This window comes from Apium graveolens, chromosome 9 (assembly GCF_009905375.1).
Source record: "Apium graveolens cultivar Ventura chromosome 9, ASM990537v1, whole genome shotgun sequence".
NCBI classification, from domain to species: domain Eukaryota; kingdom Viridiplantae; phylum Streptophyta; class Magnoliopsida; order Apiales; family Apiaceae; genus Apium; species Apium graveolens.
Genome location: NC_133655.1, coordinates 183,480,772 through 183,508,530, shown reverse-complemented (window position 1 = coordinate 183,508,530; position 27,759 = coordinate 183,480,772). Strand labels below are relative to the sequence as shown.

The following is a 27,759-nucleotide window of genomic DNA, read 5'->3' as shown; positions in this document are numbered from 1 at the left end:
TTGAACAATCTAGCTATGAAGCAAATGCAGTTGCTGATGAGATTGAGTCTTCAACTTTGTGGCACAAAAGGCTTGGTCATATGAGTGAAAAAGGTATGAAGCTGTTAACTTCGAAGTGGAAGATTCCAGAGTTGAAGAATGTGGAAGTTGGATTTTGTGAGCCATGTATTCTTGGAAAGCAGAAACGTGTTACTTTTGCAAAATCAGGGAGGACCCCCAAAGCTAAGAAGTTAGAGCTAGTTCATACAGATGTATATGGTCCAACAACAGTTGCGTCGTTGGGTGGATCTCGCTACTATGTCACTTTCATTGATGATTCCACTAGAAAGGTATGGGTTTAGTTTTTGAAGAATTAATCAGATGTGTTTGCTACTTTCAAGAAGTGGAAGGCTGAAGTTGAAAATCAGACCGGTTTAAAAGTGAAGAGTTTGATGTCAGATAATGGAGGTGAATACAGTAGTGATGAGTTTAAAAGTTATTGCGCGGAATTCGGGATTAGAATGATTAAAACTATTCCAGAGACACCACAACAGAATGGTGTTGCAGAGCGCATGAATAGAACCTTGAATGAGAGGGCCAAGAGTATGAGATTACATGCAGGGTTGCCAAAGATGTTTTGGGCTGATGCAGTTAGCACAGCTGTGTATCTCATAAATAGAGGACCTTCAAGTCCTTTGGGGTTCAAGATTCCTGAAGAAGAGTGGCAGGAAAAAGAGGTAAATCCTTCACACTTGCAAGTTTTTGGTTGTGTTTCTTATGTGTGTATTAAAGATTCCGACAGGGACAAGCTTGATCCGAAAGCAAAGAAGTGTATCTTTATTGGTTATGGCTCAGATGATATGGGTTACCGTTTTTGGGATGAACTGACTAAGAAGGTCGTTAGAAGTAGAGATGTTACTTTTAATGAGAATGCAGTGTATAAGGATAAGCTTGTAGTCGATTCTGAGTTTACAAAGGAACAACCTGAGAAAGAGGAAGCAGTGCTTGAAGATATTACAGAAACAGATCTTGCAGGAAATAGTGGGAGTTCGGAGTATGTTGATGACAGGGTTCCAGTAACTCCACAGACTGAGGTAAGAAAATCTAGCAGAAGTGTGAGGCCACCACAAAGATATTCTCCTTCAGCATATTATATGTTATTGACCGAGGATGGGGAGCCTCGGTGTTATTCAGAGGCAGTACAAGTGAATGATTCAGTTCAGTGGAAATCAACCATGGATGAGGAGATGAGTTCTCTTGAGAAGAATGAGACTTGGTCTTTAACAGAGTTACCAGCAGGAAAGAAGGCTTTACATAATAAGTGGGTGTTCAGGATCAAAGAAGAACATGATGGCAGCAAGAGATACAAGGCAAGGTTAGTAGTCAAGGGTTATCAACAGAAAAAGGGTATTGACTATACCGATATATTTTCTCCCGTTGTTAAGATGACTACAGTTAGAATTTTGCTAAGTATTGTGGCTGCAGAGGAGTTACATCTAGAGCAACTAGATGTTAAGACTGCGTTCTTACATGGTGATCATGAGGAAGTCATCTACATGGTTCAGCCAGAGGGATTTCAGGTAGCTGGGAAAGAAAACCTTGTTTGCAAGCTTATAAAAAGCTTGTATGGTTTAAAGCAAGCACCGAGACAATGGTACTTGAAGTTTGACAGCTTTATGATGAAGAATGGGTACACGAGGAGTGTTATGGATCATTGTTGTTACTTTAAACAGTTTGATTCATCTTATATCATATTGTTGTTGTATGTTGATGACATGTTGATAGCAGGATCAAATATGAGGGAAATTAACAGGTTAAAGAGACAGATGTCTGAGGAGTTTGAGATGAAGGATATGGGTGCATCAAAACAAATACTTGGTATGAGCATCATAAGGGATAGAACTGAAGGTACTTTAAAATTATCTCAAGAGAAGTATGTTGAGAAATTGTTACAGAAATTCAGTGTCCAGGATGCAAATACCAGAAGTACACCGTTGGCGAGTCACTTTAATCTCACAAAGAAGCAATCACCTAAAATGGATGAAGGCAAGAAAGATATGGCTAAAGTTCCTTATGCATCTGCAGCTGGCAGTTTAATGTATGCTATGGTGTGTACAAGGCCAGACATTGCTCATGCAGTGGGAGTTGTTAGCAGATTTATTCTAATCCAGGAAGAGAGCATTGGGAAGCAGTCAAGTGGTTGTTACACTACTTGAAAGGCACATCCAAGGTTGCACTATGTTTCAGTAAGAAAGATGTTATCTTGGAAGGGTTCTCTGATGCAGATTTGGGTGGATGTTTGGACACAAGAAAAAGTACAACGGGTTATATTTTCACTTTGGGTGGCACCGCAGTTAGTTGGATGTCTCGACTTCAAAAGAGTGTTGCTCTTTCAACCACAGAAGCAGAATATATGGCTATCTCTGAAGCTAGCAAGGAGATGATTTGGTTGAAAAATTTTCTTGAGGAGTTGGGAAAGAAACAGGCAGACAGTGCTTTGTATAGCGACAGTCAGAGTGCTATTCATCTTGCGAAGAATCCCGTGTTTCATGCTAGGACGAAGCATATTCAGCTGAGATATCACTTTACAAGAGAGTTGATAAGTAATGGTACTTTATCCTTGAAGAAAATCCTTGGTTCAAAGAATCCTGCAGATATGTTGACTAAGGTGGTTACGAATGAAAAGTTGAAGCTTTGCGTAGCTTCAACTGGCCTTCAAGATTGATTGATGAGAAGGCGCTACACTAGTTAAAGTTATTGATTGAAGAATTGATTTTACTAGACTTACAAGAGTGAAGTGAAGATTGGCCAGACTCCAAGTGGGAGATTGTTGGGTTTTGTGGAGTCTATTAATTAAGCCCATAAAAATAGACTATTCAGATTCAGATTAGTTTATGGATTAGTCTACTTTTCAGATTTGGACTGTAATTTTGATTTAGGCATAGTTTCTTCTCTTATAAATACTCATGTAATTGTAAAATCATAACACAGCAAATTGTGAGAGATCAATACAAAATTAGTGCGGCTTGTGGAGTAGGAATTTCCGAACCACATAAATCTTTATCTTGTGTGATTGTCGTTTATTTTCTTATTCTTGTTTATTCGCTTTGGGTTTTGCTTTCATTGTTGTATACTCAACACACCAAAGCCAAACAGACTCAACCTTTGAAGACTGCATCAAGTGGTTTTGAAGCAAGAGTGGTTACTGGAAAGGAAGCAAGAGATAAATCTGGATTGGGTAGTGCTGATGAAAGAAGAGTACATAACACAACCAATGATCCAACTTCCTTAAGTGAACCAGGTATTGGAGCAACTCCTGAAAGATTGAATCAACTAGAATCTGTATAGATGGTTTACCATACCTACTTGAAAGAACACATCTTGTTGTACTTCATGACAGATGGTAGGGTTTACCATATAAGGGAAAATGCTATTCCACTGAAGTATTTTGAAGAACTGGAACATGTTTTATTTTTACTTCAAGTGAATGACAGAATAACAGAAAGTGCTGCAAACTATTTGAAGACTCAAATTCAGAGACAGAAAAGGCTTTATTCTGTAAAATCTGACAACACATATCTTCCAAAATATAGAGATCACAAGGGTGATATTGTTGAGATGAAGCCTAACTCTGCTAAGATTATAACTACCTTTCTGGGTTACAAGGCTGTAGAATTCAATCTTGAGTCTGACAAGGCATATTTGATCAGACTGGATCAGGACATAAGGAAAGCTAGAATTAATGATCTCAGGGCTGCTATCTTCCAAACTGGTGAAGATTCTGCAGAGCTTAAAGATGCTAAAAGGAGGATGATTGATGAACTCAGATATGCTGAGAGATGTTTGTTAAAGAACTATCTCAGAACAACTCCTGACATCAGAGAGATCAGAAGGTGAAGCTAAGTCAAGATCTACAACTGCTCAAATTCTGATATCTATACAAACTGAAGTTGTTATCAAAAGTTAAAGTTGGTAAAGCTTTAAGGACTGTAAGTTGTAGTTATCTAGTCAAATTCTCATGCATTTGTACTTAATGTTTTTGACATCATCAAATATCTGTTAAACTTGTATATTATGCTAATTTACAAGTCGGGGGAGATTGTTAGATATATTTGATAATGTCATGACTAATATGATTTATGTTTAGTTTTCAGATCTTACTTAAAAAGGACAAAACTTAACTGAAATCAGCACTTATACTGAAGTCAGAACGTAAGTCATCAGTACTTAAGGTTCAGGAGATATTTATCAGAAGATAATATCAGAACTTAAAGGAAACGTTCAGATAAGGGAGGCGGCTGATTAAAGGAAGAGAAGATCAAGACAAACGTAAGAAGAGATATGCATGAAGAAGGAATTCTATGAAGAATAAAATACTTGGAAGAAAAGATAACTGATTGATATATTTTAGGAAGCAGAATTATATTCCATATCAATTAGCGATTATCTTGTAACTTTGTAGTATATAAACACAGACATAGGGTTTACACTATAAGTGTTATCATTATCGAGAATATTATTCATTGTAACCCTAGCAGCTCTCGTGATATTTGTTCATCACTGAGAGAGGACAGTTCCATACTGTAACAGAGTTTATTGATTTGAATAAAGTCTATTTTCTGTTACTTGTGTTATTAGAATTCGATTTGATTGTGATATACACTGTATTCACCCCCCTCTACAGTGTGTATGACCTAACACTCTAAACTTAAATAGTTCCTGGTCGTAGGATTACTAACTGGTAATTAATAATCCGTAAAGATCGGTACATACTATGCTTACTTCATTATGAAGGATGTCTGTTCTCATATACATTTGTGTGGTGACACTATAGCTAGTATGTAGGTGCTTATTATAGAATAAGTTCACTGAACATGACACACACAGCTGAACAACTGATGAAGTTCACTCACGTGTCAGCAGTTGTTCACATAGTGATAGTTGTACAAGTATCCTTAGACTTGAGATCATCATAGTCATCTTGTGTACACTGAACTATGTTTTGGTTTAGTTCTTAGTCTCAAGGGACAATTATAAGGGCTCTACTGGGTATAGGAATTTGTATACGAAGATAGTGTATGATCAATAAAGGATCTACCCCTTCCAGTGTAGGAAGAGAATATTCAATGCTGATCCACTTATGTTAGTTCAGGAATCTCTGGCCAGATTGAATGAAATTAGAAAGGAGTTTCTAATTTACATTAAATAGAACTAAGCATAGTGAATGGGAAAGCAAGTGATTAAATAAAATAGGCTTGACACAAGTTCCATGCCTTGTATTTAATCGTGACATTGCAGGATAGAAGGAATTAATTGTACGGTAACTACTCACTGAATAGGTTCTTGGTATTCTAAGCAGTGAATTCGTATTATCCGGATAGTCGCGATATGCTGAGAAGTATCCCTCACGATGTAGAATAAATATGATTAATTAATTAATCATATTTAATGAATTAGAGAATTTATATAAATAATGATAAAATAGTTTTATTATTATTTATTTCTACTACCGGCTTAATATTGAACCTACAGGGTCACACCATAAAAGAGAATGATTTAATGGTGGAGGAATTAATTAATAATGGCTGATAATTATTTAATTATGAAATCAATAATTAATTGGAAAATTTAATAATTGATTAAATGAGATTTAATTGATTATAAATTAATTAAGAAAAGGTTGTTAATATTATTAATTAAGAATTTAATTTTTGGAAATTAAATCAAGAGAGAGAATTATTTCTAAAGTGTTTAGAAAAAGGATTAATAATTAAAAGGTGTTTTAATTATTAATGAGAATAATAAAGGGTTAATAATAATAATAATATTTTATGGGAAAATTTTCAGCTGAAAATTTTGCCTATAAATAACAAATTGAAATGATTGAAGTTTTTATATTTTATACTATTATAGACCCTATTTTTGCCTCAACCAAAAAGATTTACAAAACCCTAATTCTCTCCATCTCCTCCTCCTTCATTACATCATTTTCTTGGTGGATACCGGTGGAGTGCTTCACACATGAGGAGCAGCTGCTAAGGATCTCCATTCATCTTTTTTGGATCGCCATTAAAGACCTCCATCTTTCCATTAACGTAAAGCTTCTTAAGGTAAACATACTGAACTACAAATTAAATATTATTTTTCGCATGGATCCTGCGGAGGGTTTCGGTTTTTTTAAGATTTAAATTTACGTTTTCGCTGCGTTTATGTGCTAAAAACCCTTCAATGGCATCAGAGCTACTTGCGAAAAGTTTTTAATTCGTTTATGTCTTTAACTGTTTTCGATATATGAGCATGTACGTGATTCGCCATGATTTGATGTTGATATAATATGCTTATATATGTATGGTTTTGAATATATGATATTCATGTGAGTTGTATAATCATAAGATGATTATGTAATCTGTATATATACTGATATATACATGATTTATGTTTGTTCTAATTATGAGAATCATATTAGATACGGATTCTGAATTGGGTGCTGCAGATTTGCTGAAATCTGGGTCTGGTGTCCGATTTACACAAACGAATACCCTATTCCATAGGTAAACGAGCATCTGAACAAAACTGATAGCTAATGCTATCAACGACTCGTCTGTAAGGCGTTTGACATTGTTTACTGCCCTTAAATAGTGATTCTTATTTTTCTGATTTGATTCTGATTTTTCTGATTTTTGTCATATTTTCTTTTTATGATTAGATCATGGATAATATGATATGTTAAGATCAGATTATGTGTTTTAACATGCTTTTATGTGGTGTATAAGCATGGTGGATGGTTATGGCCTTTCGACCTTAGTGTAATGGTTTTGGTTTTGGTTTTAAATACGACTTGCATGTCGTCAATCTTTGTAATCATAAATCTCGAATGTAATTCGAGTTATTCTTGTAAGTTCATTAGATTAGTTTTACTTTCAATCATGTAATGTAATTTAAGACTCAAGAAGGCTATCCAATGGAAGTGATACAAAGAAGAAGACGAGGCATACAAGAAGTCTAAACAAAGAAGAAGACTTATGTAATAAGTAGTTGTATTTATTTCCATCACCATATTAGATTGACCTTGATCTTTATCATGAGCTTGATAAAGATCACATAGGATGGGGCCATAACCAAACACATTTAATTTATTGCACTTTACATTTACTTGTTTATTTAATTTTATATATGAGATATATGTCTATGTTTACCATGCGATGATAGATTTAGGTGAACTTAAATCAATATAAGGCGTGCTCTAGAAAATCTAGAATAGGAATCGTTTCTTGCCTTAACAATAAATATATGAATACGATCATTAGATTCTTGTATTTATGAAACACGTAATTGAATACGAATTTTCAATATTGAGAGAAAGGATGATTCTTTCAACAACAGATTTTTATCTGTAAGAAAGGGTTATTAAGTGACGCCTCTTGACAATGCTCCACCCGATCTGGGAATCATCTGATTATCGATTATTGATTTGAAATATTTAATTTAAAAGGAAGAATCTCTATATAATATGATTATGATTGTAACGTAATATAATCCCTCTAAAATTAAATAATATCAAGTAGTAATTGGCCAATGACACAACGGGCTTGTGTCGGTCATAGCCTTCCAACATGGTAGAAAGTGGTTCTTATTTTTAAATCATTGTCGTTTCGTGCTACAGCCGAGGGCTTTGATTTCGAAATAAGAAATACTTGTCTATTACACAAAGATGTGTACATTGAATTAGAATCTAAAGGTCGGTACGTGCCACACCCGTGGGCCGTTGGAGACTGATTCAATTGTACGAAATGTTGGGTTAGACGACTTAGAATATTGAGTTTGTCGTGCCACAGCCGTGACTCAATTATTCAAGAGGCTAAAGTTATATTAGGGAATAGCATAAGATGTAATTGACAAGAGTTGTCTGCCTGTTGAACATCACATGACGTTTCGTGCCACAGCTGAGGTTGTGTGATGGAATGTAGGATCCCTATTCCCACTAGCATTATGAATGCTTAATTTTCACTTAGGGGGTTGAAAAAATTAGATAAACTAGTGGGAGACACTTATGAATAAAGACCCGATTCATATAGCGTTTTGAAATGAAATTAAATATTTGATAAATGTTATGTGTTTATCATGTACAGATTTACTATATTCGTCATGTCTTCTGCACTATCACTCCGGAGCATACTAGATGCGCACAAGTTGACTGGTCCTAATTTAGCTGTTTGTTTTCACTGTAACAAGTTGGGGCAATAGAAGAGGAACTGCAAGGTTTAGCTTGCAGAATTGAAGAAGAAGAAGAAGAAGGGTAGTAAGACTACCGCTTCTGATTCAGGCATGTTCATGATCGAAGTTAATATGTCACTAGGTCAAATTTCTACTTGGGTATTAGATACCGCCCGTGGTTCTCATATTTACAATTCGTTCCAAGGACTAAAGGGAAGTAGGACTCTTGAAAAAGATGAGGTGATTCTACTTATGGGCAATGGAGCAAGGGTTGCGGCCATATCTGTAGGATCATTTAGTTTACATATGCCTACGGGCAAGACTAATATTCTGAATAATTGTTATTATGTTCCCTCTATTGTGAGGAATATTGTTTCTATCCATGTGTTGTATTTGGATGGTTTTTTCACTTATTATTAAGAATAATGAATGTTCTATCCTTAGAGATAATGTTCTTAATGGACGTGGTATTATAAATAATGGTTTGTATGTATGTGACGTAGAGCATGATTTACTTCAGATTGAACAAACTAATAAAAGAAAATGAGATGATGAAAATCTGACCTATTTATGGCACTATAGGCTAGGTCATATTAGTGAAAATAGACTGCGGACATTGCATAAGGAAGGGTTACTTGACCCCTTTGATTTTGAATCATATCCTACATGCGAGTCTTGTCTATTGGGTAAAATGACCAAATCTCCATTTAGTGGACATGGAGAGAGGGCTGCAGATTTGCTAGGATTGGTACACACAGATGTATGTGGACCAATGTCTACGCAAGCCATGGGTGGATTTTCGTACTTTATTACTTTCATAGATGATAGATCTAGATTTGGATATGTGTATTTGATGAAACACAAGTATGAAGCCTTTGAAAAGTTCAAAGAATATAAACATGAAGTGGAGAAACAAACCAAACACGGTATTATAACTCTTCGATCAGATCGAGGTGGTGAATACTTGAATGGAGAGTTTCTAGATTATCTCAAAAAAAATGGTATAGTCTCCCAGTGGTCTCCTCCATATACTCCATAGTTGAATGGGGTATCTGAAAGGAGAAATCAAACTTTGTTAGACATGGTTCAGTCTATGATGAGCTATGCGAACATGATGAGCTATGCGAATCTTCCAGTATTCCTATGGGGTTATGCATCGGAAACCTCAGCATATTTACTAAATAAGGTGTCTTCCAAATCTGTTCCTCAAACACCATATGAGATATGGAAAGAAAGGAAACCGAGTCTTAAACACGTTAAGATTTGGGGATGTCCAGCTTATGTCAAGAAAGTTGACCCAGATAAGCTGGAATCTCGATTCGTAAAATGTAATTTTGTGGGATATCCTAAAGAGACTTTGAGGTATTACTTTTACATCGATCACCGAGTGTTTGTCTCCAGACATGCTACCTTCTTGGAAAAGGAGTTTATCCTTGAAGGAAACAGTGGGAGCAAAATTGAACTTGATGAAGTTCAAGAAGCACAAACTACTACGGATCAAGTGGAAACACCTGTTCAGACTGAACAACCTTCTGTGGAACAGCCCATTCGTAGGACAGGGAGAGTGTCTCGCCAACCTGAGAGGTATTATAGCTTTGTCATTGAGAATGGCAATGAGTTGTCAATCATTGATGATGACGACCCTATGACCTATAATGAGGCTATGAGTAGTGTTGACTCAGAGAAATGGCATAGTGCCATGAAATCCGAAATGGAATCTATGTATACCAACCAAGTATGGACTCTGGTTGAGGCGCCTGAAGGTTTTAAGCCTATTCGGTGCAAGTGGGTATACAAGAGAAAGATTGTAGCAGATGTCCAGGTGGAGACCTATAAGGTCAGGCTCGTGGCAAAAGGATTCAAACAAAGGCAAGGGATTCACTTTGATGAAATTTTTTCGCCTGTAGCCCTGTTAAAATCAATTTGGATTTTGCTTGCGATTGCTGCTTACTAAGACTATGAGATCTGGCAAATGGACGTGAAAACGGCCTTCCTCAATGGGGAACTTGAGGAGGAAGTGTATATGACACAACCAGAGGGTTTTCTTTTCAAGGGAAATAAACACCTAGTGTATAAGCTGCTGCGAGCCATATATGGTTTAAAGCAAGCTTCTCGTAGATGGAAAATCCATTTTGATGAGATAATCAAAGAGTTTGGTTTTATCAAAAACATAGATGAACCATGTGTCTACAAGAAGGTTAGTGGGAGCGCGGTAACATTTCTTGTATTGTATGTAGATGACATACTTCTTATAGGAAATGATATACCGATGTTACAATCAGTCAAAGTATGGCTATCAAAGAACTTCACCATGAAGGACTTGGGAGAAACATCCTACATTCTCGGTATGAAGATCTATAGAGATAGATCTAGAAGAATGATAGGTCTTACCCAGGGTACATACATCCAGAAAGTGCTTAAAAGGTTTAGCATGGAAAACTCCAAAAAAGGTCTTATACCGATGAGCCATGGAGTGTCCCTTTCCAAAAAAATGTCTCCTAAGACACCTGAGGAAAGAGAGCGTATGAGTAAGATTCCTTATGCTTCAGGAATAGGATCTATCATGTACGCGCTGTTGTGTACAAGGCCTGATGTTGCTTATTCAATTAGTGTGACGAGCAGATATCAGTCCAATCCAAGTGAAGACCACTGGAAAGCAGTGAAAAACATCCTTAAGTACTTGAGAAGGACTCAGGACATTTTTCTTGTTTTTGGTGGTGAATCTGAGTTGAAAATAGAGGGTTATACTGACTCTAGTTTTCAATTAGAAAGTGATAGCAAATCCATGTCAGGGTACGTGTTTACTCTGAATGGTGGTGCAATTCAAATTGTTGAAAATAGAGGAGATGTCAACGTCGAGAGAGTTGACACACATAACAACGTAGCAGACCCACTCACAAAGCCGCTTTCTCAGAGTCACTTTGATCGTCATAAAGACAAGATGAGTATTAGATACCAGAGTGATTGGCTTTAGTACAAGTGGGAGATTGAAAGAGATATGTCCTAAGTCCAATCATATATGAGGATTTAGGAATAACTTTTATGTAATCTGTTTTGATTTCATTGATATTAATAAAAGACTTGTTTTGTTTTTATTGTGGGCTCTATCTATTTAAATATTTAAATAAGATATACCACAGTTTAGAGTAAAGCTTTTTATGGATTATGATGAGATCATAATAATGAGACCTAAAAGATTATAACTCTAAACTTAAATAGTTCATGGTCGTAGGATTACTAACTGGTAATTAATAATCCGCAAAGATCGGTACATACTATGCTTGCTTCATTATGAAGGATGTCTGTTCTCATAGACATTTGTGTGGTGACACTATAGCTAGTATGTAGGTGCTTATTATAGAATAAGTTCACTGAACATGACTCACACAGCTGAAAAACTGATGGAGTTCACTCACGTGTCAGCAGTTGTTCATATAGTGATAGTTGTACAATTATCCTTAGACTTGAGATCATCATAGTTATCTTGTGTACACTGAACTATGCTTTGGTTTAGTTCTTAGTCTCAAGGGACAATTATAAGGGCTCTACTGGGTATAGGAATTTATACACGAAGATAGTGTATGATCAATAAAGGATTTACCCCTTCCAGTGTAGGAAGAGAATGTTCAATGCTGATCCACTTATGTTAGTTCAGGAATCTCTGGCCAGAGTGAATGAAATTAGAAAGGAGTTTCTAATTTACATTAAATAGAACTAAGCATAGTGAATGGGAAAGCAAGTGATTAAATAAGATAGGCTTGACACAAGTTCCATGCCTTGTATTTAATCGTGACATTGCAGGGTAGAAGAAATTAATTGTACGGTAACTACTCACTGAATAGGTTCTTGGTATTCTAAGCAGTGAATTCGTATTATCCGGATAGTCGCGATATGCTGAGAAGTATCCCTCACGATGTAGAATAAATACGATTAATTAATTAATCATATTTAATGAATTAGAGAATTTAAATAAATAATGATAAAATAGTTTTATTATTATTTATTTCTACTACCGGCTTAATATTGAACCTACAGGGTCACACCATAAAAGAGAATGATTTAATGGTAGATGAATTAATTAATAATGGCTGATAATTATTTATTTATGAAATAAATAATTAATTGGCAAATTTAATAATTGATTAAATGAGATTTAATTGATTATAAATTAATTAAGAAAAGATTCTTAATATTATTAATTAAGAATTTAATTTTTGGAAATTAAATCAAGAGAGAGAATTATTTCTAAAGTGTTTAGAAAAAGGATTAATAATTAAAAGGTGTTTTAATTATTAATGAGAATAATAAAGGGTTAATAATAATAATATTTTATGGGAAAATTTTCAGCTGAAAATTTTGCCTATAAATATACTATTATAGACCCTATTTTTGCCTCAACCAAAAAGATTAACAAAACCCTAATTCTCTCCATATCCTCCTCCTTCATTACATCGTTTTCTTGGTGGATACCGGTGGAGTGCTTCACACTTGAGGAGCAGCTGATAAGGATCTCCGTTCATCATTTTTGGATCGCCATTAAAGATCTCCATCTTTCCATTAACGTAAAACTTCTTAAGGTAAACATACTAAACTACGAATTAAATATTATTTTTCACATGGATCCTGCGGAGGGTTTCAATTTTTTTAAGATTTAAATTTACGTTTTCGCTGCGTTTATGTGCTAAAAACCCTTCACTATCGTGCCACCTCTTGACTTTCTCCTTGTACATTTTGTTGTTCTCATACGCTTGAAGTCAGAACTCATCTTCAATTGAAGCATCCTTTTCTTCCCAGTTACAGTCAGATCAAGGTTCAGTTTCTTCAAAGCCCAATGTGCCTTGTGCTCTAACTCCACAGGTAAATAACATCCCTTACTATAAACCAATTGAAATGGTGACATGCCTAGCGGAGTCTTGAATATTGTTCGATATGCCCAAACAGCTTCATCCAACTTTAAAGACCAATCCTTTCTCGATGAACATACAACTTTCTCTAGAATACGCTTGATCTCTCTGTTAGACACCTCAGCTTGACCATTAGTCTGAGGATGGTAGGCTGTAGCAATGTGACGATTCACATTATATCTCTGCATCATAGCAGTGAACTTTCGATTGCAGAAATGCGATCTCTCGTCACTGATTATGACTCTTGGAGTTCCGAATCTTGTGAATATCTGCTTGTGAAGAAAGTTAAGCACTACATTCGCATCATTTATCGGCAAAGCTTTGACTTCCACCCATTTTGAGACATAATTGACCGCCAACAAGATATACTGATTATTGCAAGACGAGACAAATGGCCCCATGAAGTCAATTCCCCAAACATCGAAGACCTCAACCTCGAGAAGCACATTTAAAACCAAAATGACATTTTGTCCTAAATGCGCACAATTGATGCTGCAGTTGGGACTTGGGATGTGCAATGGTAGAGCAGCTCGATAGCAAGGCATGAGGTTCTATATATTCCAGGAAGTCGGAATATTTTGGATCCTGTACTTGGAAATAAATTTATTTTTCATCATAATCCAAAGTAGTTAATGATTCTAAATATCAGATACATTAAAATTAAAAGAACTTACGATCAGGTTATTGTTGAATATTGAAATTGACCGGATATATATTTTTTAAATAGTTTTTATATAATCCTAATGCACGAAAACTCTGTTTCTGTGGTTTCCACGGTCACATGATTTGGAGGGATCCAAATGAGAGCAACACATAATCATAATGTTCTACCCATACTATAAGTAGTCAAGGCATTTTTTGGATACTGAAACCCAAGCAGAAAATTTATTTTTTCAAGTTTATTACCTCCCATATACATCAAATCATATGAGCTCAACTCTTCTTCCGCATAGTGGTTATTTTTTGAACTTCGCGTTTTTCGACGTCTAAGTGCCAGGTACAGAACGATTTGATCCATATTTTATTTTTCTGTTCCATAAATTTTTCTTGAACTTGTAGCTGAAATTCAAGATTTTTAGTAACAAAAAATATAGACAAATAACATATTTTCATGATACTGTTAATAATAGAGAAATGGACTTTTGTTTAAGCTGAAATGATATATGAGATACATTAATGTAGGGAAACATTGGATACTTAAAAAAATAGGGAGAATGAATTCAGTCCACTAAACTTTATAACAATAAACACAGAGAATATGACTAAAATTTTTATCCAGTACGCACCCGAAGGGTAGCGGTTTTACTTACCATAAAAAAAAGAATATAACTAAAATCGGTGCACTAAACTAGGAGTTCTATAATTTATTCAGGATGTCACAAACTTGTGAACTACAACCAAATCCTCCCCGCTTTACACACACATATTCCCCTCCTCACCATTGCAGCTAACTATCAAATGAAAGAGACATCGATAGAAAGTTACAATTTGCATTCAAATTCATGAATAATACACACAACACCCTTAAAGTAATGATTTTAAATTTTTATCACCGGAATGTCATTCTAGTACATAATAACAAAAGTGCATAACAATGCACGTTTAGAATTAAAATTCAAAACAAAAAAAAAAAGATATTTTCACTGTTGAAACAATATCTACACAAAACAATTACACATGTATATCAAAAATTTCATATTATCACCTTCCACCGTAATATATATAAAATGCCAAAAAAAATGACAAATAATACTAGAATAATACATTATACACAAAACTTATTCTACTATACACTAGAATTATATAATATATTTTCAGAGTAGAACACCACAAAACTTACGCAAAATACACGAAGTTAGGTTTATTCTGCTATGAAATTATTACACTTTATAATACAATGCAAATTATTTCTACTGTTCAATTATAGATTTATATTATTCTACTGTAGATCTATTACAATAAAAAGGGAGAAAAGAAATAGTGCTTGCCCTATGGAACACAAAAAAAGAACATAAACAAAATCATATTTATTCTTTTATGGAACCATTACAACATACAAAAATTTAAAAAACAAACCTTATTATTATGATTCTATTATAGAACAAGAAATAAGTTTTTGTTCTACTACAAAATCATAAAAATGACACATCCAAATATAACAAATAATATGTAAAAATGAAAACATACACCACATATTCGACGAAGCATTACGAAATATCTGAACGAGCTGCAACTAACCTGAAAAAAATGAAAAACGATGCAAAATCTTAAATTATTTTACTGAGTTTTAGATCGAGATCGAGTGTTCTATCCGTGATTATTCACTCAAACTGACTAGCGAATCTTAAATTTATCGTTGAATAACAGTTGCATACACAAAGATATTAGTTTTGTACGTATAGTTGCTGAAAAAGGCATGATGAGATGAAAGATCAGGATTTGAGTTTTCTCTTTACCTCTATTCAAAAAAGTTCTCTATGGATAGGTACTCTTGCGCAGCAGAAATGCGGGGCGCATGAGAGGACCAAATGGGCGAATACTTGTCAAAAGTCAACTTGCACTCCTAATTCAGATACCTACGCCGCGCATTTTTGAAGGTAGCACCCAACTCTAATTCAGAAACTATTGCATTTCAAATACCTACGAAAGTTCATTCAGTTGAAACTGGTATGAAGCTGAAATTGTCAGTTTAATAAAGACAAATAAAATCCTGTATGCTTCTGTATTTGATTTCTTAGGAAACCTTGGATGTGTACCTTTTTTATATGACTATATTAATGTTTATATATATATGAACAGAGTGATGATGATTTTATTGTAAGTATCCATTTTATGAGGTAGACATCATCGGTTTCACAAATTTTCTTTGTAAATATCTTGAATTTTATTATTTCTGAATCATATTACATGTACATAGTTAACTCTAAATCTCATAGTGCTAGAAAAGCATTGTACAATTACCACACTCTTGCTCCTACCATATTAACAAGTCACTCTGATCACACAATTCATGAACATTTATAACCTAACTATCCCGAGTTCTTCAACCTACAGAAGCGTCTACATGACTTGACATTCGAGAAGTCATCGATTTGTCTCAACATTTTCGAGCTATGATCACCAACTCGTAATCTTGAGCATTGGAAATAATGCAAACGTCTAGTAATTTAATTGCGTAACTCATGTTAAAACAAACGATTCACGTCGCTTTTTAAGGTTTGTTTCAGCATCTTGTTGACCCTTTCTCATCATAGCCACGAATTCATCATAGTTGATCCGACCATCCTGCAATTTTCAACGTAATCTGCTTAGTTATGATAAATTACCTACATCCTCAAGATCTTACAAACATTTTTGTGATCAAACTAGAGTATAGTTTATGTATCTTGCTTACATTGTCACTATCAACTTCAGAGATAATTTCCTTAATGTTTCTTTCATCGCTCATGCCAAAATCTCGTAAAGCATGCTCTAATTCTTCACGTGTAATGTACCTGAAAGCAAAAATGTAAGCGGCATATAACATTTACAAAGAAACAGGAAATGGCATGATTCGTCGATAGAAAATTCTCATAATGGTACTTGTACATAAGAAAAATATGGTGATCATAGTTATTATTACCCGCTATTATCTTTATCAAAGTATTGGAATGCAGTGTAAAGATGATCTTCCTTGTCCATTCTGTTCATATGCATTGTCGCCGTGATGAACTCATCATAATTGATAGTTCCGTCCCCATCAGCATCAGCCTGTGGTTGTAAAATATGCATAAAGTTAATATCAATTGCTATAACTTTATCTTAATATTCATTTCATTTCATTTGAAATATTTATTTCGTATTTTTGGAATATAGGGAGCTTAGCTTACAGCTTCCATCAACTGTTTAACTTCATATTCTGATAGCTTTGTCCCCTGTTGTGCAAGACCTTGCTTTAACTCCTCTAGTGTTATGGTGCCACTATTGTCAGCATCCATGCTTTTAAACATCTGTTTCAACCCGATGATCTCTTCTTCCGATAGACAGCCAGCAATAACCTATCCATTTCCACAAATATAGATTGTTAAAGAAGTATTGAAAGAGGAAAAAAATGATCAGAGAAGCTAAACATACACAACAAAGTAAAAGGCTGAAAAAACTCGAATTGATTATGCAAAGATCAGGCGTTCTTATTTATGTCTTAAGGTTATCTAGACACTTGACCTAATATTGTAGATACTTTTTTTTCTGAGTTCTGCAAGAAAAGATGTCTCACTTGTGACCAGTGGGAAAGGAGGATATATGTTTATATGCGCAAGCAAGGCTTCTGATGCTAGTGCTGATAGATGGATCAAATATGCATAAGTAAAGATATTAACATTGTGAGTTTCTAAAACTCTAGAGACAAATAATCATTTGATTTAAGTTTATAAACCAGCACTCTCATTTAATTTAAGTATGATAATGGCTAAAACCTAAAGAAAATGTATGAAAATAGCTTGTACCCGTAGTGCAACTTTTTTGAACTCATTCATTGCTTTGAACTGTTTGAGTTTGCCAAGGACAGCATTGTCAATAGGTGTGTCAGGCGCTTCTCCATCCTCCTTAATCCATGGATGAGCTAAAAAAAGAAGGTTCATAAGAAAATATGCACTATAGAGTTCAGAAATCAGTAGTTCTTGTGTTTTTAATGTTTGAATTTCTTAGGCCGATAAAAATTTAATTTGCCACATATCTGCCATTATTCTAACGAATGTCTTGTACATGAAGAAATATTTTCATGCATAACAAGATAACATTATTGAGAAATATACTTACAGAGAACTTGAACTGCTGTCAACCTTTGTTTGGGGTCTAGTGTCAACATCTTCTTGACAAGATCTTTTGCTTGAGGTGAAATTGTAGGCCATGGATCACTGGAAAAATCAACATGGCCACGCAAGATGGCATTGAATATCCCATGCTCGGACTCTATCGTTGCAATAAGTTTCATAATTTTTTTCAGTAAACAGGTAACAAGTACAAATACTAAAAGTATCAGAAGATGATCACATCTTTTCTTTTCTCAAGACAGTATATTACCTGCCCAAAATGGAGGAACTCCGCTTAGAAGAATGTATAACATGACCCCGACACTCCAGATATCAGCTTCTGGTCCATACATTCTTTTTAGAACTTCCGGTGCAATGTAATAGGCACTACCAACAATATCTTTAAAATGATCTCCTGTCATGAGATAAACTATTGTTGATAAATTTACTCTGTTTAAACATAATTGCTAAATCTAAAAGTTTGCTATAATTTTTCCTGCTTGATACAGATAATTTGATTGAAAAAGAAAGTTCTTCTTTTGTGATGCCTTTTACAAATACATAAAATCAACAAATCAAGAATAGCGTATTGTCACCTTGTTTGTAGAACACTGATAATCCGAAATCTGTAGCCTTGAGAGGTGCATCCTCATTTGTATTCAGAAGTAAGAAATTTTCCGGTTTCAGATCTCTATGAATGACTCCCATTTGATGACAAGTACAAACAATTTGAACAATGGTCCGTAGCAAAGAAGCTGCAGCTCTTTCCGAATAATGTCCTTTGGCAATGATCCGATCAAACAATTCTCCACCAGCACACAACTCCATAATCAAATGTACAGAATGCTTGTCCTCAAAAGCACCCTTAAGATTGACAATGTTAGCTTGTCCTGATAAATGATACATTATTTGAACTTCCCTCCTAACATCCTCCACATCCTCTTTATTAGCTAATTTTCTTTTGGCTATAGTTTTACACGCGAATTGTTCTCCTGATTTTTTATGAGTACAAATGTGTGTAATGCCAAACTGCCCTCTTCCAAGTTCCTTACCCATTGAATAAGTCGCCTTAACGTCCTCCATTGGCCTGCCTAAAACTGGTCCTATAGGATTATTAGTTTTCTGAGATTGAGCTTTAACGGAAGAATTTGATGAATGATTTGCTGTAGCGGGTTGGTTTGTTGAGTTATCGATATCTCGTGAATCTTCTGATTGATCTCCCTGGGAATTACAACAGTTCCCCATCAGAACATGCAAAAGGTGCAACGAAAAATTCGACAAATACAGGCTTTCGAGGTTGGCTCAAAACTCAGAAGAGGTGAGCAAAGAAAAAAAATGGAGGGGGTTTGGAGGTTGAAGAGAAAGAGAATGTAGGAGGATTGATAGTGAGGAATTATAGGAGTGGTGAAAATAACCTATATTTCTGTGTCTTTTTTTAGTTGAAACTTTGTATTTTTAACATAACAGGTTTAGAGCTTTTCCCGGGAACAAGCTGTTTCTCATATTGTGCATTTGATTAACAGGCCTTGTCCTGGAACACATGTAATACTTTTCTCTTGCATTGAACTTTCAAAAGTTCTTACAAATCTTGATTATTTTTTCAAAATTAGTAATATTATGACTTTTTTTTTATTTTTTTCTTAGTTTACTCTTTTAAATTTAATATTTTAAATTAAATTAATCTTAGAGTTTTGTGTCACATTGCTTTTTTCTAGGAAACAGTTCATTACATTAAATCAAACCAGATCAAGATTCATTAAAGTCCGAAAACTTTATGTGAAAGTATTAATACCAAATATTTAGCATCCTTTCTTACTGCATATGCACTCAATACACTCACTTCCATATGGATGTCTACCATGGTTGAATCTAACACCTGAATACATATAAATCTGAATAACCAAAAAGAAAAGGAAAGGTGATCTAAAGTGTGCCTTACATTACATGTACAAAAATCTACCGGCTACCATGAGCTTGATGTGTGCATAAATATTTTCTTTGATAAACAGGTAGTAATTAACTAATGCAGCCCTAAACTATCAACTTGTATTATGTTAGGCTCACCTAATGAGAAACAAATTTAAGCAGCAGCTGCCTGCATCCAACTTTGTCGCAAGCAAGTTTTGAATGTGTTGAGGAACAACGTCAAATTTGGCCAATTGCATTCTGTACGAAGCACGACCTTTTGTCATTCCTCCAAGTATACTAAAATGCTAAACCATCTCAGCTAAGGGAACAAGGGAATCAAAAACCTGCAGCAGTAAAAACCACAACATCAATGGTGTATTGATAGTTTAATACAGAGACTCTGGTTTTGAAGTACTTGAGCAAGGTGCAAGTTTCATTGTTTTGCCATTCTTTATTTTAAAATTTTGTGGCTAAAACAACAACCCATATGATAGTTTATAATAGATGCATAAATTATGTTTTCTTTTACAGCTAAAATTCAGAATAGTATCAATCCTGTAACATTCATGATTTGACTGGTAAAAGTTGTGACAATAATTAACAGACTCAATCTATAACTGTAAGTCTCGAGTTCAATACATTAGAGTATGAGTAATGCATTTCTCATTTTTTTTTATCATCACTGGATAGAAACAATGTCCTAGACAACATGCACAACATATCAGGCTCACTATCTAGCTACTCACTGTTGGCCCCTTGCCAACTGACAAACCGAAATTTGGTTTGCAAGAATATGCAACACAGCCACATTAACATCACTTTCAGATATAATTTGCGAAAAAGCCGATATAACATACCTTAATTCCTCCAGGTTTGTCACCGAAGCAATTAATCTGACCTCTTCTCGAGTTGAGATCACCAATCACATCTCCCAAGTGTTCTTCGGGGTTAACAACCTGAACTTCCATAACAAAAAAAAACGACTTGGGTTGCAGAACTGTAATCCAACAAGTTATATGTAACATCACTGTTATAATACTTTTGGAGCTATGGCACTACTACAAAAATTTAAGATTCCTGGAACAAAATTTCAAATATGGATAAATGGAAACTGTTGAACTGATTAATCATCCACCGGTGGAGAACAAAAATAGTATGAGGTTCCAAAGATCATAACAGAGAAGGGTAGGAGAACTTATATGTTAACTGCTCCAAGTATTTATTACAACGAGGCCAAGGCTCCGTTTGAAATTGCTCTTAAAAATTATCGTGCTCTTAGAAAAAGTGCCGTTGAAAAAAGTGGTGTTTTAAAAATCAGATGACTGTTTGGTAATTTTTTTGATATGTATATGTTTTGATGCAAAAAATTAAAAATAATAATGTTTTTGGTAAGATTTGATGGTGAAATCAGCATCTGTTTCCCGCAAAAGCTGAAAATCAGCTTTTTCTAAATGCACGGGCGACTTGCTTTCTCTAATAACAGGTTTTAAGCCAAAAACACTTTTCTGAAAAGCAGCTTTTAAATTTTACCAAACAGTTTTTTAACTATTTTTCAGCAAAAATCTACTGTTGCTGTCAACAACAATAATACCAAACACACCCTAAATTTTTATTTTGAGAACAAAAATGTTAAATTAGTGTTATGATACTCTTGGCTATAGGCCCAGTGAAACCCAATGATAGGAAGCTCACGAGGCCGAGAAACACTTTGGGTCGAAGGCCTACCAAATGAAAAGCCCGAGGGCCCAAAGATTCCAACTTACCGTTAGAGGACAACCTACCCAATGAAAAGCCCATAACAGAAGAACTTTAATTACACAGGTTTGACCTATATAAATACAGTGAAAGTAAGACACACAGGGGACAATTCTCTACACACTCAAACTCTTTAGTTTTTTGTATTCTCTGATAACCTACTTTCACACGCAGATTACTGATTCCCACACCGCAGGTGAATTGGGGGGACAAATCCTCGCATTATCTTCTCTTTTAGGTCATAAGCGAAGGGTGTTCTTGAAGTCCGAAAGGTGTCCTTGCATCTGCAGAAATCTAGACGTAACATTTGGCGCCATTTGTGGAAAATACAAGGATTGTTACGAGTTACTGGGAAAATGACGAACACAATCAATGATGCGACATCGCCTGGGTTTCCTCCCCATGACAAAGGACAACCATCAAAGCATTCGTTGGTTGACGCTGATGGGTGCTCAAACTAACCCCCGAAGAAGAGACTTTCTTGCTAAAGATCCGGGCTAACAAACTAGTTACGGAGAAGGGCAAGGATAAATAAAATAAACAAGCAGAGAAGGAGGCAGAGGCCAGAGCGAAGCGAAGAGAGGTTGATGCACTCTGATTAAAATTTCTACAAGTCTAGAGAGAAGAAATCGAGCTACAGGAGAAAGTGTTTCGCGAAGTATTAGAGGCCGATGATACTATGGTAGTCACCAATCCGAGAAAAGAACGAAGGGGTAATAACAAAGAAGATGAGCCTGACTCTGATTCGAACTCCAAATTAAAACGAATGAAGACCTACTATTCCTCTAATTCAGAAGAAGAATCCGACGAGTCCCGAATTAGGTTGAGTAGGCTGAAGAAACCTATGTTCGGTGACAGAAGGGTCAATCGAGAACCGACTGTGACAAAGGAAATCGAGTAGTATCGAGGAGAGGCAATTCCTGAAAATGAGCGAGTTCAATGAAAAGGGCGATCCAAAAGACCATTGTAAAAAGTACGAATTACTGATGATAGGGATGGGCCATAACAGTATCATGCTCTGTAATATGTTCAAAACATACTTGAAGGGATCAACATCGATATGGTATAAGTCCCTTAAACCAAGGTCCATCGGTTCGTATGAACAGCTGAAGAAGAAATTTTTAAAGTATTATTCCCATCTGTGTTGGAAGGCGAACGACACCGAAGCACTGGTTCATTGCAGGCAGAGGGCGAACGAAGAACTTGGGAATTATCTGGCTCGGTTCAAAGAAGAAGCTGGAATGGTCACCAACTTGGACAAAGTCAAAGCAATGGGCTTCCTCACGGCAGGGCTAGACCCTTACAAAGGTAAAAAGCTTTGCACTTCCCTTTATGATTCCCCCCCAAGTTCCTAAATGATATTTATGTGAGAGGAGAAAATATTTGTAGAAAAATGGAAAGCATTGCGGGTTACAAAGACTCCGGAAGGGATGATCGTTCCAAGAGAACCGAGAAGTACTACTCAAGGTCCGCCAACGACCGAAGAGATGACAGAAATGATAGAAAGAAATAGACAACCTGTGGTGCCAAACGACGTCAAGATATATATTCGGTTGTATTTACTTCCTTGAACGCACCAATCTCCAAGATTCTCCATGAGGTCAAAGGAAATCCAGGATTTGTTCGGCCGGCCAAAATGAAGATCCCAAATCATAAAAATAATCCTGATAAGTATTGTGACTACCACTAAGATAAATGGCACAATACTGATGAGTGCTACCACCTCAAGAAGATAATCGAGCGAATGATCAAAGAAGGTGAACTGAATCAGTTCGTCCGAGATTTGAGGGACAGACTGGGGCCGAAGGACAATCAGGAAGAAACTGAAGCTGAAGAGCCTGAAAGAAGAGATAGGATCAGGGGCAAAGTAAAGACAATTTCGGGGGGCAATGTATTGGATCACGACAGAAAGACAGCAAAGAAAAATTATGTCAAGAAAGTGTACAATTTGTACCAATTCAACCCGACGAAGCCTCGCATGCCAATGACATTCAGTATTGAAGATTACGAAGATGTCATTCATCCGCACGAAGAACCTCTCATTATCAATCCTCTCACCGGGAAAAACAAAATCAGGAAAGTGCTGGTTGACACTGGTAGTTCAGCCAACATCTTGATCCACAAGATATACTGTAAGATGAATCTAGATGGAGAGCAACTAGAACCTTATGATGAAGCTCCAGTTTATGCCTTCAGTGGGCACCCAATCCAGTTCGAAGGTAAAATCACTCTCCCAGTTCTTCTTGGTAAACTTCCATGTACTGTTGAGAAGCGAGTGAAGTTCTATGTGGTTCGGATTGAAAGTCCATATAGTGCCATTATGGGGAGACCTTTCCTGTCTAACTTCGAAGCTGTGGAATCCATTCCCCACCTCAAACTGAAATTCCCAACGGAGAAGGGAGTAGAGGAAATGCGCGACAACCAGAAAACTGCCAAAATAATCATGTTGGAAGACTTGGAAAAAGGATCAGTTGTACGAAGGACCGAACAAAACCGGGAAAAGGAAAAGGGCTGAAGCTGAACCAAGTTGTAGTCGACAGGTCCTTAATATTGAACTGGAGAAGTTTGGGGCGGACCTTTCCAGTCCAATAGTCGAACCAGCCGTAGAAGTTGAAGAAGTCGAATTGTATACTGGTCATTCAGGTAAAATGGTGTGCATTGGGAGGAACTGAAGGAATTTACGGATGAGCGGAAGCGTGATATAAAAATTATTCCGTAAAAAACCATGTATCGCACATATAGAAAAACGTATAAATCAGAAAAATGGAGGAATCATAACCATAACTTGAAAATCAAAGCTTTATAATATGGTTGCTAGCAGTTGCTCCTCAGTGTATGAAGCACTCTACCGGTATCCACCAAGAATGATCCTCTTTGATAAAGCTTTTTATAAAACCAAGCTTTTATAAAAATGGAGTTTTGGGAGAGAGAGAGAGGGGGGAAGAAGATGGAGACTAGCTCTTGTTAGGATTTTCACAAAACCAAGTGTATCTTTAGAATGAGCCATCTCATTCTATTTATAGGGCTCTCCTAGGGTTTTTTCATAATATATCAATATATATATATATATATTAGCCCCACATTTTATCTTTATAAAATGCTTTAATAATAATTAAAACTATTTTATTCATTATTTCTTTTTCTAAACTATTTAGAAAATAATTTTCTCTCTCATTATTTCATCAAAGAAAATATTCTTTTAAGGTTCAATATTATGCCGGTATTAGAAATAAATAATAATAAACTTTTATTAATTATTTATATGAATACTAAAATTCACTAAATATAATTAACTGAATAATTATATTTATTCTACATCGCGAGTGATGCTTCTCAACATATCGCGACTATCCGGATAATATGAATTCACTGCTTAGAATACCAAGAACCTGTCACTGACTAGTTACCGTACAATGAATTCCTTCCACCCTTACAATATCCCGATTAAATACAAGGCATGGATCTCGTATCAGGCCTATCAAATTTAATCATATGATTTCTTATTCATAATGCAAAGTTCATATTAATGCAAATTAGAAACTCCTTTTCTAATTTCATACACTCTGGCCGAAGATTCCAAAACTCGCATACTAAGAATAACATAGGATATTCTCTTCCTAAACTGAAAGGGGTAGATCTTCTATTGACGTTAACTATATCTATACACAAATCCCTATGCCCATAATAGACCTATTGGATGTCCTTGAGACTAAGGACTAAACCAAAGCACAGTTCACTATATACAAGATAACTTTAACGATCTCAAGTCTAAGGACACTTGTACAACTATCACTCAGTGAATAACTATTGACACGTGAGTAATCTCCATTAGTTGTTCAACTTATCGAGTCATCTTCAGTGAACTTATTCCCTAATAAACACCTACATACTAGCTATAGTGTCACCACACAAATGCCTATGAGAACAGACATCCTCCTGAAGGGAGCAAGCATAGTATGTACCAATCTTTGCGGATCCACTAACATCCGATTAGTTATCATATGATCAGGAACTGTTTAAGTCTAGAGTTATCATCTTCTAGATCTCACTATTATATTCTCATTATAATTCTAGAAGCTTTACTCTAAACTATGGAGCATCTTATTTAAAACACTTTAAATAGATAAAACCCATAATAAAACCAAAACAAGTCTTTTATTAATTTCAATGAAATCAAATAGGAATATAAGAAAGTTCTTCCTAACTCATCATACATGATTGGATTTAGGACAAACACTTTCAATCTCCCAGTTGAACTAAAGACAATCACCCTGGTATCTACTACCCATCTTCTCTTTATGACGATCAAAGTGAATCTGAGACAATGACTTTGTGAGTGGGTCTGCTACGTTGTTATGTGTGTCAACTCTCTCAATCTTGACATCTCCTCTTTCAATGATTTACCTAATCAAATGAAAGCGTCGCAAAACATGTTTGGAATTTTTATGAGACCTAGGTTCCTTGGCTTGTGCTATTGCTGCGTTGTTATCACAATACAACACAATAGGCTCCTCAATGCTAGGAACAACTACCAACTCAGAAACAAATTTTCTCATCCAAACGGCTTCTTTTACAGCCTCACTTGCAGCTATATATTCTGCTTTCGCTGTGGAGTCAGCCGTTGTAGACTGTTTGGAACTCTTCCAACTAATCGCACCACCATTCAGAGTAAACACGTACCCTGACATGGATTTTCTATTATCACTTTCTGATTGAAAACTAGAGTCAGTATAACCCTCAATTTTTAACTCAGATCCACCACCAAAAACAAGAAAAATATCCTTAGTCATTCGCAAGTACTTAAGGATGTTCTTCACTACTTTCCAGTGGTCTTCACCTGGATTGGACTGATATCTGCTCGTCACACTAATTGAATAAGCAACATCAGGCCTAGTACATAACATCACGTACATGATAAATCCTATTACTGAAGCATAAGGAATCTTACTCATACGCTCTCTTTCCTCAGGTGTCTTAGGAGACATCTTTTCGGAAAGGGATACTCCATGGCTCATCGATATGAGACCTCTTTTGGAGTTTTCCATGCTAAACCTTTTAAGCACTTTCTGGATGTATGTACCCTGGGTAAGACCTATCATTCTTCTAGATCTATCTCTATAGATCTTCATACCGAGAATATAGGATGCTTCTCCCAAGTCCTTCATAGTGAAGTTCTTCGATAGCGATACTTTGAGTGATTGCAGCATCGATATATCATTTCCTATAAGAAGTATGTCATCCACATACAATACAAGAAATGTTACCGCACTCCCACTAACCTTCTTGTAGGCACATGGTTCATCTATGTTTTTGATGAAACCAAACTCTTTGATTGTCTCATTAAAATGGATGTTCCATCTACGAGAAGCTTGCTTTAAACCATATATGGTTCGTAGCAGCTTACACACTAGGTGTTCATTTCCCTTGGAAAGAAAACCCTCTGGCTGTGTCATATACACTTCCTCTTCAAGTTTCCCATTGAGGAAGGCCGTTTTCACGTCCATTTGCCAGATCTCATAGTTGTAGTAAGCAGCAATCACAAGCAAAATCTGAATTGATTTTAACAGGGCTACATGCGAAAAAGTTTCATCAAAGTCAATCCCTTGCCTTTGTCTGAATCCTTTTGCACTCAATAGGCTTCATACCCTCAGGTGCTTCAACCAAAGTCCATACTTGGTTGGTATACATAGATTCCATTTCGGATTTCATGGCACTTTGCCATTTCTCTGAGTCAACACTACTCATAGCCTCATTATAGGTCATAGGGTCGTCATCATCAATGATTTACAAATCATTGTCATTCTCAATGATAAGGCCATAATATCTCTCAGGTTGGCGAGACACTCTCCCTGACCTACGAATGGGCTGTTCCACAGAAGGTTGTTCAGTCTGAACAGGTGTTTCCACTTGAACCGTAGTAGGCGCTTCTTGAACTTCATCAAGTTCAATTTTGCTCCCACTATTTCCTTCAAGGATAAACTGCTTTTCCAAGAAGGTAGCATGTCTGGAGATAAACACCCTATGATCGGTGTAAAAGTAATACCCTAAAGTCTCTTTAGGATATCCCATAAAACTATATTTTACGGATCGAGATTCCAGCTTATTAGGGTCAACTTTCTTGACATAAGCTAGACATCCCCAAATCTTAACGTGTTTATGACTTGGTTTCCTTTCTTTCCATATCTCATATGGAGTTTGAGGAACATATT

General features: G+C 35.8%; 2 protein-coding genes across 2 annotated transcripts; one reads left to right on the top strand and one right to left on the bottom strand.

Moving 5' to 3' along the window:
- Positions 1 to 15,948: 15,948 nt before the first annotated feature.
- LOC141687436 (calcium-dependent protein kinase 17-like) lies at positions 15,949 to 19,257 on the bottom strand. Its single transcript, XM_074492711.1, has 8 exons — positions 18,484 to 19,257; positions 18,159 to 18,302; positions 17,895 to 18,047; positions 17,582 to 17,697; positions 16,967 to 17,134; positions 16,720 to 16,847; positions 16,492 to 16,591; positions 15,949 to 16,382 (listed from the first exon to the last, which is right to left on the bottom strand). The coding sequence occupies exons 1-8, from the start codon at positions 19,130 to 19,132 to the stop codon at positions 16,278 to 16,280; spliced, it is 1,563 nt and encodes a 520-aa protein (XP_074348812.1). The 5' UTR covers positions 19,133 to 19,257; the 3' UTR covers positions 15,949 to 16,277.
- A 4,037-nt stretch (positions 19,258 to 23,294) lies between these two features.
- On the top strand, positions 23,295 to 24,065 carry LOC141685778 (uncharacterized). Its single transcript, XM_074490862.1, has one exon. It carries the CDS (start codon positions 23,295 to 23,297, stop codon positions 24,063 to 24,065), a length of 771 nt encoding a protein of 256 aa, XP_074346963.1.
- The last annotated feature ends 3,694 nt before the right edge of the window (positions 24,066 to 27,759 follow it).